Raw genomic sequence first — 14,292 nt, 5'->3', positions numbered from 1 at the left:
ATCCTGACGCTAATGTCAACACTGGCGCAGAAGTCAACCGCCGTCGAAGCTCACAAAAATTCTTCTCGCACTCTGAGGACCACTCGAAATCAACACCCTTGCGGGTAAGCTGCATCAATGGTCTAGCTAGCTGTGAGAAGTTCAGAATGAAGCGACGATAATATCCTGCTAGACCCAGAAAACTACGGATCTCAGCAACCGTCGTCGAACACGACCAATTAAGCACGGCCTCGATCTTGCTCGGATCAATAGAATTTCCCTCTCTAGATATGATGTGGCCAAGAAATACCACTCGATCCATCCAGAAGATAACCAAGAGTCTCCATCTTCTGCTCCTCACTACAAGGGAATGTGTGAAAACAAGTCTCCATCCGATTTAGCCAGTTCTCTGCATCCTCCGGAGTCTCGCCTCCGACCAAGGGCTTAGGACCCATCTGTAAGAACCGGCGCACACTAAAACGGTTCTCATCATGAGGACGATAATGTCGTTCTCGACGACGCTCCCAATCACCATCGCCCCAACGTCCACCTATACTGCCATGGCTACTTTGATCATCGCGATCCGCCATCTACAAAATTATCTCACGGTTATCTTATGCAGAATCTAAATCCCAAGAATATTATGCATGATCTGATACTATGAATGTAGTGACATTTACCGAGATCACCTACTAATCAGAAACTTAGGCATGCAATTAACTTAATTAAATAATGAACCAGAATTAAACTGCGGAAACAATAACAATATACAATCTCAAGAAAAGGAATCTGTAAATACCCAAATAGTTATACAACCAAATCGAAATACTGTATCAACACAATGCAATAAAATCCTAGGCGAAGCTCCAGCTGGCCATCCACTGCCTAGCCCCTCTTGGATCCACCCGCCACATCCAATCGCAAATCTTCCCCATGGAATAGGGTGTCCAGATACACAAAGTACGAGACGTGAGCATAAAACGGTCAGCACGAGAGTATGATTATACATGCAAGTGTACCTCCTACTGACTAGAGGCCAAGAATCAGATAACAAAGACAGACCGGGCCATGGTATGTAGCACGATGTGTCGTTGCTTCAGGAAGTGGCTCACATACCGATAACTAGTGGATACTCAGGACCCGAATCGATGGAAGTCCATCCTCTAACAGGATAGGGTAAAACCCTACTACCAGACATCTCAAAAAGAGATAGCTCAATATGCAAATGTATGCAGCATATAATCATGTCATATAAATCATGCAGTCACATAATACATGCATACTCAGTCAGGATATCTCGAACAGTACTTTCGTACCTCAAATACTAGGCAAGCTCTACCAACTCTAGGTCCACGCCTATAATCCGCACTACACTTCCAAATGATACTAATATCATTATAGTGATCTAAAAGCCTTAACTAAACTATTGTATACTCTTAAATATTTTTAGGAAGCAAAAGCTATACCTGCGTCCGTCGTCAGCTCGTTGTTGCGCTTGCCTCAAAACTAGGCCACAGCTCCGCTACGACGCCTGGATCACTACGCCATTTTCGGATTTCCAATGGGAAGCCTAGAATTCCCTAGATCTAAGTTAGAAGACTAAGAAATCGAGAGAAGAGAGGTGAAATGTGCATTTGAAACTGAGGCTCGGCACCTCTATTTATAGACACGGAACGAAACGTTTGTTCCTCAACGTTGCGTCCGTTCGTCCGACGATCGTTGCATCCGTTGCCCTTCGTTGCGTCCGATGTTCCATCAAATGCGTAAGCAATGACGCATTCTGCTGGCACGAACGTTTTGTCCGATCCCAGGACGTTACGTCCGTTCCTCTTGATCCTCCGGTCCATTTATGATCATTCTGGGTCTATTTTCGGACTCTGTTTATCCATTTGAAGTCTCCTTAATCATGTTTAACTTAACTAACATGATTTATTGGAGTGATTAATACTTAATCACCAATTTTAGGTACGGGCTACTACAACATTATTTAAAAATAAGTGTTTTTATGCCTATAATTCAAAAAAAAATTAAAAAAATTATTTTATAAAAAACTGGCAGGCCGGCCACCCCCGCCCCACCTTAACCCGCAGCCCGTTCGAGTTGTCCTGTTTAGGCCCGCCTCCAAACGGACCAGTAAAATCCTAACCCAACCCCGCCAATTTTTCGTGGTGGGGCGGGCTGGCCCAACCCGTTTTGACTGCTCTAGAAGGTGCCCAATGTGTCAGTCTAAATCGAATACTACGAGCCACGCCCTCTTCTCGTGCCCTGACGTGAAATCTTGTTGGAAAATATGTTGGCTCTGGTCAACTCTTAAACATGTGCGGCATCTGGATGTGTTTGATATATTTTTATGGATGAAGGAGAAGTTGAGTAAACCAGATTTTGAGGAATTTGCTGTGTGCACTTGGGCCACATGGAATGAGAGTCTTTGCTACCTGCACAACTCGAAAGGCAAGGCTCGAGATTTGGATGCAGATTGGTGTGAAAATTTATTGCAATAATTCTTAGCCGCTCGTGCAACAGTAGTGAAAGTAGTCCATCCGTGTAAAAACACCTCGCCGGAGACGTGGACTGCTCCGATAGAAAATAATTTCAGATTAGATATTGATGCGGCTTATAAGGAGAGCTCTACAAGTTACGCAATTGGAGGTGTGATTTGAAACCACGAGGGCCAGTCGGTGTTGGATTTTGGTAAAATGATTGATAAGCCCCATTCTGTCACGATAGTCGAGCTCCTTGCAATACTGGAAGGCATCAATACCGTTCGACAGCACAACATCCAAATTCATCAAATAAAATCGGATTCTCTCCACCTCTTCACAAGGCCAGGAAATGATCTTAGTTATGTGGGATCTATTGAATCAGATATTAGCAGTATTCTGGAGTCTCACAGCTTTATTCACCTCAGGCACCTTTGGAGGTCGGCGAATCAGATGGCTCATTCGATCGCTGTTTTTGCTTTTTCTCTTCCTCTCATTTTGTATTGGAGCATCAATTGTTTTTTTTAGTTGATTAACCTTGTAACAGATGATCACTTTTTATCTTAATAAATTATAAGATTTGAATCGAAAAAAAAACTATTATTATTTTTACAAGTAATGACTAACATAGAGAAAATCCACCAATTTATCGACAAACAAAATTCTTTTTCCAACTTGAAACCATAAAAATAAAAATTATAAAATCCTATTACCCAATTCAATTATTTGTATTACACCTTTTTTCCCCCTTATATCCTAAAGCCGAAGCAAATAAATGTCCCTCCTTTCCCACACAAAGCCACCCACAAGTCCACAACACTCATCCAACTATAAAGTTGAAAAATGCTCGTCTTTGTTGTCTTTCAAGTATTTCTCTTGCTTACTGTTGTGCTGCCGCCGCATATTACTCTATCCACCCCGGAAACCACCACCTCCACAGGCCATGCAATCCCTTTTCCTCCGTTTGAACAACTCAACATCAAGAAATCCATCGCCGCCACAAAGCTCCGCCCACGTCCTCGCCCCGGTGTCGCCAGTACTGCCTACAGCAGTGTTGAAGATACTGATCATGGATCAGCTCAAAAACAAATCAGTCGTAATTCTAGCGTGAAGCTGAACTTGGTTCACAGAGACAAGATATCATTTTCATGGCATAAAGACCACGGCCGTCGTTTTGCAAGCCGAATGAAAAGGGATGCCAGGAGGGTTGCTAGCTTGATCCACCGGCTGTCAGGTGGCTCCGCCGCCGAGTACGAGGTGGCGGGATTTGGGTCGGAGGTGGTTTCCGGAATGGAGGAAGGGAGTGGAGAATATTTCGTGAGGATCGGAGTGGGTAGCCCGGCGAGAAGCCAATACATGGTGATTGATACGGGGAGCGATATTGTGTGGGTCCAATGCCAACCTTGCAGACAGTGTTACCATCAATCCGACCCGGTATTCGACCCGGCATATTCCGCTTCCTTCTCGGGCGTCTCGTGCAGCTCCACGGTCTGTGATCGGGTCGAGAATTCGGGTTGCCACTCGGGTTGGTGTAAGTACGAGGTTTCGTACGGAGACGGGTCGTACACCAAGGGTAACTTAGCGTTGGAGACGCTGACCATCGGGCACACGATGGTCCAAAACCTGGCTATCGGGTGCGGGCATATGAATCGGGGCATGTTCGTCGGGGCTGCCGGGTTGTTGGGTCTTGGTGGAGGATCCATGTCCATCGTGGGTCAGTTGGGCGGGCAAACGGGTGGGGCATTTAGCTATTGTTTAGTGAGCCGGGGCACCGAGTCATCCGGGTCGCTAGAGTTCGGACGCTCCGTGCTGCCCGTGGGTGCTGCATGGGTTCCACTACTAAGAAATCCTCGAGCCCCAAGTTTTTACTACATTGGGCTTTCGGGTCTCGGGGTTGGAGGTGAACGGGTGCCCATACCCGACAACACTTTTCAAATAACCGAATTCGGCGACGGCGGGGTGGTGATGGATACGGGAACCGCCGTGACGCGCTTGCCTGCGGACGCTTACGAGGCATTTCGAGACACTTTTATAGCCGAGACCGGAAACTTACCTCGGGCCCCTGGAGTTTCTATATTCGACACGTGTTATGACTTGGGTGGATTCGTAACGGTTCGGGTACCAACGGTTTCGTTTTTCTTGTCGGGCGGCCCGATCCTGACCCTTCCGGCAAGGAACTTCCTGATTCCGGTGGATGAAAGTGGCACATTCTGTTTCGCCTTTGCGCCATCTAGCTCCACGCTTTCCATAATAGGGAACATTCAACAAGAAGGGATTCAAATCTCTTTTGATGGAGCAAATGGCTTTGTTGGTTTCGGCCCCAATGTTTGTTGATGATGTATGTAGATTGGAGTTTTGGTAGTGTCTTAATTATATTATAGAGCATAGTATCTTGATATATTTGTCTATTTTGGTTAGTATATTAATCCATAGTTTGTTATGTATGTGTTGTTGTATCGAGTTGAGATCTTCTACATCAGTAACTAAAAATGTATATAAATAAGAAATGTGATTCCACATAGGATTGACGTCCGTGTGTATGTATTAGATAGGAGATGGCATAAAGGGTCGGAAAAGAGAGCAAAGAGGGTACGTTTTGGCTTGATAATCATTATGTTGGAACACGGTCTCGGATCAGTCAGATGTGATACCCGTAACAGCGGAAGTTTAAAATTTTTATTTTCTGATCTGGAACGATTCCAGATCATGGGTATCAAATCCTAACGATTAAAACAAACAAGTAAAATAAAACAGAATTAAATTTTACCTCTCAAGTCTTAACTTGAGGTTATGGACTCCAACAGAAAATTCTGCTCTTCTTGTATATCTCAGGAACTGATGACTCGCTCGATCAACTCCTGAATCAGGTCCACGAACAGAATTCTTAATCCCTCTGATAGACTGCACTAGAAAGTCTATCAGAAGTTTCTACGAAGCAACAGTTATGTGTTGTAACTGTACCCAATCTCGACACCTGATGACCCTCATAGAGTCGGTAAACGAGTCAAAGTACAGTACTAACATATAGAATCTCCATGATGTTTCAAGTAGTAAGGACTAATGATGTACAACCAAAATCACGAACATTTCCACTCAATTAGTGAAAACCACTTGGAAAGTCCGAATAGGGTAGTTCGATCATCCATCAAATGAATATCTATTTGCATGCTTCGAACATCTCTATGTTCCATACCAATAAAACGTGGTACTCGGCATCGCAAATGCTAGTCTCAATCTTGAGCGATCCTTATCCTTATTTGTGGACGGCTCAATTGACTATGAACTGTTTAGAATATACAGTGTTTATAAGATGTGTTTCATGATAGTCATTCAAATCTACTATCACATCTTACATGCACTCTAGTATATTCAAGGTCTTTATCTAAACATCGTATAGTACGTCACAACATAATAATATGATAAAAGATAAAGCAAAAGCCAATATAAAAGTGTAAATTATATTAAACAAAGATTGTTTACATATAGTCATAAAGGCCATTAGCCACAAGTTGGCTAACAGGGCATCCACTCTTTCAGATTACTCCTCTTTACAAGAGAACACTGTAATTGTAATCAAGACTTTAGTCTTTAGATGTGAACTTTTTGCAATCACTTTATTCATACATTAAATCAAAATAATGTGAACAAAATGGGAGTCCCCGTCTTTTGAATTAAGAAAAGTGACCAAAACGAACATAATTTCAGTCAAAAAGGCCATTTACGTGGAATTAGAGCTTCTTTTACACCAGAAGATCTAGGCTCAAAAAATATCACGACATCACATACATCAATGGAACAGATTTAATATTGGATTTGCTGAACCACTTAGTATATGGTCCAAGAATTTACTCAAGGCCATCGACTTAAAGCAATAGACGTCGCCATAGATTATACATTCACGATGATTTTGTAAGCGATCAACACAGATTCACCCGAACCGCCGTTCCTTTGCAAGATTCTGTGTCCTAAAGGAGCATTCAAATTATAAGCAGAGGGAGCCACCACCATTGGTGGACATGTGAGGAATCCTCGATGCGTAGCTAATCTCACTCATTCAAGCAATGACTTTTTGCGATACTTGTTCTCGCCCAAGGCCTGATCGTTAACACCCACATGCAAACGTCCAGTATGAGTCACAGCTATTGTTGTATCCAAATGTCTTGCAACTTCCCATCTCATGAAAAGGCCCCCACCTTTCCTTCCACTAGAAATAATGCACTCGTTTGAATCTATCACATCGTGTGAACAATGTTCTATCAACACCACTTTTCGAGTCTGCAGTTTTAAAAACCGAGGCCCCTGTTTTTCACTTTATAAAAGATAAAGCTATATTTCCTGCTCCTGATTTCCGACATTTTTTTTCAAGTAATCTTGTTTTTTGAATCGATGAATCCGTCCACTATCCCTGAAAACAACCATTTTTCCCCACCAAAACTTTTACATCCAATATATACTAGAAGGTGCCTACAGATCGCATCATTAGCTGTTGATTATTGGGTCTACGAACCCATTGTTAAATGAACATGGTCATTCGTATAAGCAGCTAACAGACCACACACGTCTTCCCCATTGATACAGCGCCTCGAGGATGGGGGGGGAGAATACCAAAATTGGTGCGCTCCTAATACATTATTTTCGAGTACATAAACCATATCAAGAAAACAAAAGGTGCAAAAATCAAACAGGGAAGTCGGAATGCAACGTTGTAAAAGCAGCATATTTGGATAATTTCTCTGCACTCTGTTCACACATGACCAGGTACTCATAGGTACTGATCGAGACAATCACCATCAACAGATGAGTGGCTAAGTTCAATGGGAATAGTTAAACTCTTGCTACATTTTAAGCTACTTCCAATAGTGAATGCAGCCATGTGAATATGACATCCTTTTTAAATTAGACACTGAATGAGATAATTTAATATCTAGAGCAAGGGAAAAAACAAGGAATCTCACAACCTACAGGTATCAAGCTGTGACTCATTATCCTCCCACGCAAAACAAAGATGTCAAGCATACCAATAAAAACAAAATTGATCGAGATTTAGACTTAGGAGTATGATGTTCACTCATCATCATCCTCGTCTTCATCATTGTTTCTTTTCGCAGAATTCAGGGCATTTAACCTCTCTACTAACTTCGCTTTTCTCTCCTCGTAAGTTAATTTCTTAAGGTTGTATCTGCAAAAAGTGACCAACGAAAAATATGTTAGAAGTAGCGTAATATTAATTCTTGAAAAGGACGTCCTATTGCACATGCTTTAGATTTGTATTAGCTCAATGCAAAGCTCATCAAACAGAACTCTTTACTTCAGCACCATCCATGGCCCATGCATACTCATATTTTACCAAGCGAATGTCATACCTCTTGTGCTCCTTTGGTTGCTTCTTTTCAGATTTCTTTTGAGCGGAATCAGCACGAATGGCTGCATGAACCTTCTTGTACATCTCCTCAATTGTATCTGGCTCAACACCCTTTTTAATGAACTCACTGAAGTGAGATTGGTACTTCTCGGGCTCATCTTCCATCAAACTCTATAAATTCAAGGGTCAAAAATCAACTGTAGTTATATAAAAAGGATAAAATCTTACTTATTGGTGTAAGCTATAACACCTATCAAAGTTAGTAAGTGTGATAGACAAACGTCAAAACAGTGTTGTAAATGAAGGTAGGCGGTAGCGGGCAGTCAGTGACCGCCTACCACCTCGGTCTGCCTAGAGGGATGAATTTTTTTAATACGTAAATATATATAATCATGCAAATGAAATTACAAATAGTCGTCATTCTTTAAGTAATGTATGCAACTAAATGATGTTTATGCATAAATAAGGTTCCTGCGATGCAAATACAATAAAATAAAATTTAATTTATACAAGGTGCAAATAAATACAAATGCAACTAACAAGAAATTCATAAAAATTCATCACCAGGTTAATACTAAAAAATAATATCATTACTTATACCAAAAGCTTAAGTTTAAAATTCAAATTTTCAATCCGACGTGGCAACAAGAACTAGACGAAACATAGCTAATCTTCTAAATCATCTACAGATGCACCACTACATTCATAATCCTTTCATCATCTAACTCAAAATCAACAACTTCATTCTCCTCCTCCGATGTAGTAGGAGGAGGCGGTGGGCAATTCAAGGCAGGGGGTTGTAGGCAACTGGTCTGGTGGGACTATTATGTTTTGGAAGAGAAAGGGTACAAGCTTATTGATTACTAGTTTTATTTTTTAAAAAAAATTTGTTGACTTTGACGTCTCACCCGCCATGCTCATCTTCTACCACCTATAGAACCATCTAAGGCAAAGACGAGTGAGGTCAACAGCCGCCTTGGCCGCCATTTAGAACGCTGCGTCAAGCAAGGAAATAGTGCATATCTAAAACTTACGTTCATGTAGGCAGAAACATGACCTCCATATATGTATTTCCTATGCACTTCAGGGTCAAGTTGCTTGTTGTCCTTCTTAAATCCAGCAAACCTCTTATCGCCATGGGGTATGTCAAGTCCACCATCCAGAGCTCCCTGTAATGATATGAGAGAGTTGAGCAACTATTGACATCATAAAGCTTCAGCATAAGCACGATTTCTTCCAACACACCACAATAATTTGCAAATAATAAGACCAGACATTACTGAAAAATAGCATGAACCACGGACTCAAAAATCCCAAATGCAAACCGGTTGGTAATGATTGATCAGAAAACCTTCTCATGCGGATACAACGTGTAATTTGGGATTACATATAGTACACAGTTGCTACTACTCATCAGAAAAATCTGTGTAAAGTCTATTACACAGATGATACAGTACAACAAATTATTTCCAGTCAGATGACGCATGTAAAAAGAATAGCATTGCCTACACAAAATTAAAGAAACCCGGGGTAAATTTCAGAATGTCAATTCCTAATATAGGGAAACAAAAAGATACCTTTAGGGCACCAAAAACTCGGTTTCCAGTTGTAGTTCTTATAAGCCCTACGTCCAGGAGCACACGAAATGGCCTCCTACTTTCAGTTGGTTCAACAGAGTAATCCTCTCCAGTAGCCTAAAAAAGAATATGTACTATTTATGTTGGAGATAAAGCAATCCAACATAAAAGAACCACACACACACACTTGCCAACACCAGCCAATACGTGTGACATATAGATCTGCTTGTATTCATGCGCACACAAAAGCCAACAGAAGGATTTTAAAAAAAAAAAAGATAAATGCGGAGGGAGAAGAGGCTAATCACCTCAACATTGCCTTCATATTCCTCATCTATTTCAAGCTTTTTCAGAATTCGACGAGCCAATAGAAGCCCAGTGCAGTAAGCTAGATCGGAAAAGTTTGCATTAGAATGTTTTTCCTTATTTTGAGTAAGAAAAGTGAGAAATAAATATACAACAATACCGGCAGCATAATTAGTGAGGCCAACTTCAAGACCATAGTGAGACAGCTCATGCGAATAAGCAGCAGCAAGGACATGGTCGCCAGCAATGCTAGCAGATACAATTTGAGCAATGATATTCTTATTGGTCTAAGAATGAAGTTAAGGTACATATTGTACTGTAGTGATACTTATAACTTATCCACAACATTACAAAGATGAAATTACAATACCATTAACTTATAACTGATTCTATCTGCAACAGTCTGTGTCAATGCGTTGGTAGAAAGATCATAAATTAATAAAGATATCCATTCCAAGTGACTTAAAGTGACCAAACAGTTTGGTGCATGATTCAACATCGCACAGATCAAACAAAATAAACAATGTTTTCCAAAATAATTACTGAGTTCCGGAATAATCCAAAATTTAGAACCTGTAATAATTGATACTTTTGAATGCAGATAGCAGAGGCATACAAGAAATAAACAATAGAACTATATAAATTAGTAAGTAAAGACGATTATGGTAGGATACAAATCTCACAACAAACCGGTATTTTGGTGTGTTGTACTTATTCTTATCCTGATTGATCAAGCGAATCCTTGCCCTATAGTCTGTCTTACCCTCTGAATTGAGGAAAGAGATAGTACAGTTCATAGTTCGCCAACTTATCTGCTCAAAATAAGAAAACAAAAACAATCACCGAAGACATACGGCTCCTTCTCTTCAATTGAACTTGAAATCCCTTGAAGTAAGATCTTGTCTTCTGGGCTTTAGCAAAGGCCTGTGATCAAATCAGGTGGGATCAGCACATTCACAATAAATTAACATCCTTAAGGACACAGAATATATTAAAAAGGCCTGTAGTCAAATCAGGTGGAATCAGCACATTCACAATAAATTAACATCCTCAAGGATAGAGAATATATTAAAAAAAAATCATGGCCGCCAACAGCTGCCTAAAACTTGTATACCATACAAATTGGTTCCATATAAATTGAAATAACCCCCGGGAAAATAAAATTTGTAGGGACACACTCAAAGTCCAGCTATGGGCCAAAAAATGTACTTCACACCATTGAAAGTTCAAACCTGAGAAACCACATAGAAATCAAAAGGTACACAGAAATGAAAAAAAAAATTAAACCAAATTCAACAAAAAATAATGTTGTGTAACGCATACGATATACAACAAAAATCCATAAGAGGATATAATATATAAAAAAAACTTAAAAGGTAATATTAAATCTCATCCACTATATCATGGTAAAATGTAAAATTTTGTGATAGCCCAGAAAAAGCACGGGATAGAAATAAATCATCCCTGAGAAAAATAATTAATCCACGATGTCGAGTGAAACCTCAAAAACTAATCAACTATCACTTATCCAGTATAATATTTTTTTTCTTGATATAGATTGAACATACTAAAGAGCAGTACAATGGCAACACATATTTCAAAATCAAGAACTAACAGAAGCTAAATTAGAGCACAAAAGCAGTCAAAAGTCATTTCTTGCAGATCAAAAAAACTTACCATCGATCAGTTCTACAGGAGACGAGAGAAACCTGGTGGGATATTCAGAACAGCGGCGGAATGCAGTAAACAACAGCCCTAGGGAATAGTCAAGGAAGTTGTTGTGTTGGGCTTATTAATCTAGAATGGGCTGTATTCGATATTTATAGTTTTCAATCCATTAGAGCTATCCAAGATCCAACCCACCTTTTCGTCTTGGCAATTGGATTCTCCTTGTTGAGTCGACCCAATCTACCTCAAAAAAGGCCGATTGGTGCGATTTTAGCAAACCGCTGGAACAAAAACGGATTAACATGTTAGTCGTATGGATCAAGGGGGCTTTAAGAGGTTAAAATGAATTAGATACGTCGAGTTTACTCGTTCTGCCATATAAAATAAATAGGTTGGATTGATAATTTTCCAACCCATCAAATAATGGGTTGGCCCGTCCTGCCTCGCTTAACAGTGGATTGTGATGGGTTGGTATGTCATAACTTACCAAATTACACATAAGTCCAACGGTTTGGCACGCCCCTACCTAAAATAGGTGTTTTGGGTTGGTGTAACATTCCGTATTTTTTTTTTTGGATATTTTCAAGAATTATGATGCGGAAAAATGTGGGGAAAATTTTCAAATACAACAGTGCGGAGCATGCATTGCATCTGCAAGTTCAATAAATTGTGATTGAAATTAAAATCTATGTAAATAACAGTTAAAAATTTTCATTACTCTAACATGCATAAAAGATTTGAAATAAAAATGCAACCCTACAATCAACACCGACTCTTATATGGGCACGCCAAAACTACTACATACATAGCAAACCTGAACCGAAAATTAAAATCACATGAAAGGAGACGAAACATGAGTTTCAATAAAATTAACTTAACGCGAAAATTACTTGTTAAAATATTCGTGAAACCAAATATCAAATTCTCATAACGAAATAAAAGACATAAAAAGGTTGTAAACTCAAAAACACTCATCGTCATGAGACTTTTATTGAAAATGTATAAATCAAAACTTTTCTTTACCATTAACTTTTAACGGTCGTACATCAAAAAATGTAATAACAAAATAACAGTAATGGGCAAAAATTCTCGTTTTAAAACGCCAGAGGTTCGAACAGTCAGGTCATGTAATGCCTTCATCTCTTGAACTCTTCAGCCTTTCTACCAAAGCTTTTAATTCATTTACTTCTCAATTACAACTGTACCAATCAAGTATAGTGAGTCTAAAGACTCAACAAGCATTATTCATATACAAATTAAATACATAATAAAAATCATCATGCTTTGGACGTGTAAGACTTAAACATAAACATCATGCATAAAAAATCATGGACATAAAAATCTGTCATTTCTTGCTATTAAATACATGCAATTGTGGTAACCACATCTTATGAGCCCATGAGATTTCAGTGATCATGGTCGTTGTACAACAAGCATATAGATGTACCATCCATACTAGCATTGGCTAATATGCGCACTATCTCTGTATCGTCTATACTGGTTTTGGCTAATATGCGCACCTTAAATTTTCATTATTTGGCAAGGCCTCTCCGGAGCTCATCCCGGAGTGTCAGTCCCATACTGATACCACAAGAACACATACATCATCAAAATATTTTATCGTGCATCACCGAAACATCATCATAATCATAAAATTCGTCATGCTTTCTTATCATAAACAACATCATCATAAAATTTCTTATAACCTCATCATTCTCATCATAAAGATTTTTATCGTTCATAAAACATACTTAAAAATATCTTAAAATCATCATATCATCATGAACCTTGAAAATAACTTGAAACTTGATATGTCATGCTCTTTGAATTTTTTCATGCTTGAAAATCATGCATTCTAAATAAAATAAGGATAACACGTCCATTAAAATTTTATAAAAATTCATGTTTTTCATAAAGAACATAGCTTTCATTAGAACATACTAGCATATAATGTGTGAGACCTCGGTTCCAAACAACTAATCTCGGATTAAATAAAAATTAAGCATACAAGATCCAAGACTAAAAGTAAAAGAAATTTTTTTTTAAATAGGGCCTCGCTCGATCGGTAAGATTCAACCGATCGAGCGAGCAAAGAATGGAAAACTCTCTGCCCAAATAAAACCACCTCCGCTCGATCGGTAAAAAACCACCGATCGAGTGGGCACCCTGCAACAAGAACAGAAACATGGCAATTTGTCACTCGATCGATCGGTCAAATCTCACCGATCGATCGGTGACAGTACAGAAGCAAAAATACAGCAAAACTTGATACAACTCAAATCCAAAACCTTCAAATCATAATCATGCATTACAATCACAATCTCTCCAAATGATACATGAAGTTCTATAGTTGATCAACCACTCAAAAAGATAGAACATGCATCGGTTCTAGCTATTATAATCCGAATACAAAATATAGCAAGTTCGAGTTCTAACATGATTCAATCTTAAACTAGATAAACATGCTGATTCGACCTCTAAACCGAGTCCCACTACTAACTCTCTCTCTCTTGATGCTAACCAGGTCTTCGCTGACTTGATCTTGCCCCTCATGTTTCCAAGTACACATACAAAACAAAGCAACAGCCGGATAACTCTGGTGAGAATGATATTCCCAGTAAAAGCAACATAACACGTAATACAAGTAATATATCAACAACATGCTTTCAAGACAACAAAATCAAATCAAAACGAATGATATGCATGTCTTTAAAATAGGGATATCAATTCTGATAAACAAGGGATTGCTGCTCTACTTTTGGGATCCCGAGGATGAGATCACGTAACAACTCACCGACTCTCCCAATCGAGGTGGTGCCACGTATCCCAATCCCCCAGACTTTGGTGCGACTATAAGTAGTATGCTGACACTAGGCGAACATCTATGCCTAGGCCACTCGTTTAAAGCCCCCAAAACGTC

The 14,292-nt window shown here is 39.5% G+C and overlaps 2 protein-coding genes across 3 annotated transcripts; one reads left to right on the top strand and one right to left on the bottom strand.

Annotated features, from left to right (window-relative positions):
* Positions 1 to 3,277: 3,277 nt before the first annotated feature.
* LOC140892702 (protein ASPARTIC PROTEASE IN GUARD CELL 2) lies at positions 3,278 to 4,878 on the top strand. The gene has a single exon (XM_073301663.1). The coding sequence runs from the start codon at positions 3,303 to 3,305 to the stop codon at positions 4,791 to 4,793; it is 1,491 nt and encodes a 496-aa protein (XP_073157764.1). The 5' UTR covers positions 3,278 to 3,302; the 3' UTR covers positions 4,794 to 4,878.
* A 2,277-nt stretch (positions 4,879 to 7,155) lies between these two features.
* On the bottom strand, positions 7,156 to 11,530 carry LOC140887816 (large ribosomal subunit protein uL18-like). 2 transcript variants are annotated; one of them, XM_073295308.1, is made up of 10 exons: positions 11,382 to 11,484; positions 10,819 to 10,936; positions 10,559 to 10,628; positions 10,379 to 10,470; positions 9,865 to 9,991; positions 9,707 to 9,786; positions 9,399 to 9,515; positions 8,856 to 8,990; positions 7,823 to 7,992; positions 7,156 to 7,638 (listed from the first exon to the last, which is right to left on the bottom strand). In XM_073295308.1, exons 2-10 carry the CDS (start codon positions 10,834 to 10,836, stop codon positions 7,524 to 7,526), a joined length of 924 nt encoding a protein of 307 aa, XP_073151409.1. In that variant the 5' UTR covers positions 10,837 to 10,936; positions 11,382 to 11,484; the 3' UTR covers positions 7,156 to 7,523. The 2 variants fall into 2 exon arrangements, with proteins under 2 accessions (XP_073151409.1, XP_073151410.1); XM_073295309.1 differs by lacking the exon at positions 10,819 to 10,936 and having other exon boundaries at positions 11,382 to 11,530.
* Between the last annotated feature and the right edge of the window lie 2,762 nt (positions 11,531 to 14,292).

Source organism: Henckelia pumila, chromosome 3 (genome assembly GCF_033568475.1).
Source record: "Henckelia pumila isolate YLH828 chromosome 3, ASM3356847v2, whole genome shotgun sequence".
In the NCBI taxonomy this organism is placed as follows: Eukaryota; Viridiplantae; Streptophyta; class Magnoliopsida; order Lamiales; family Gesneriaceae; genus Henckelia; species Henckelia pumila.
The sequence above is the reverse complement of the archived record's forward strand: the minus strand, read 5'-3'. Positions and strand labels throughout refer to the sequence as shown.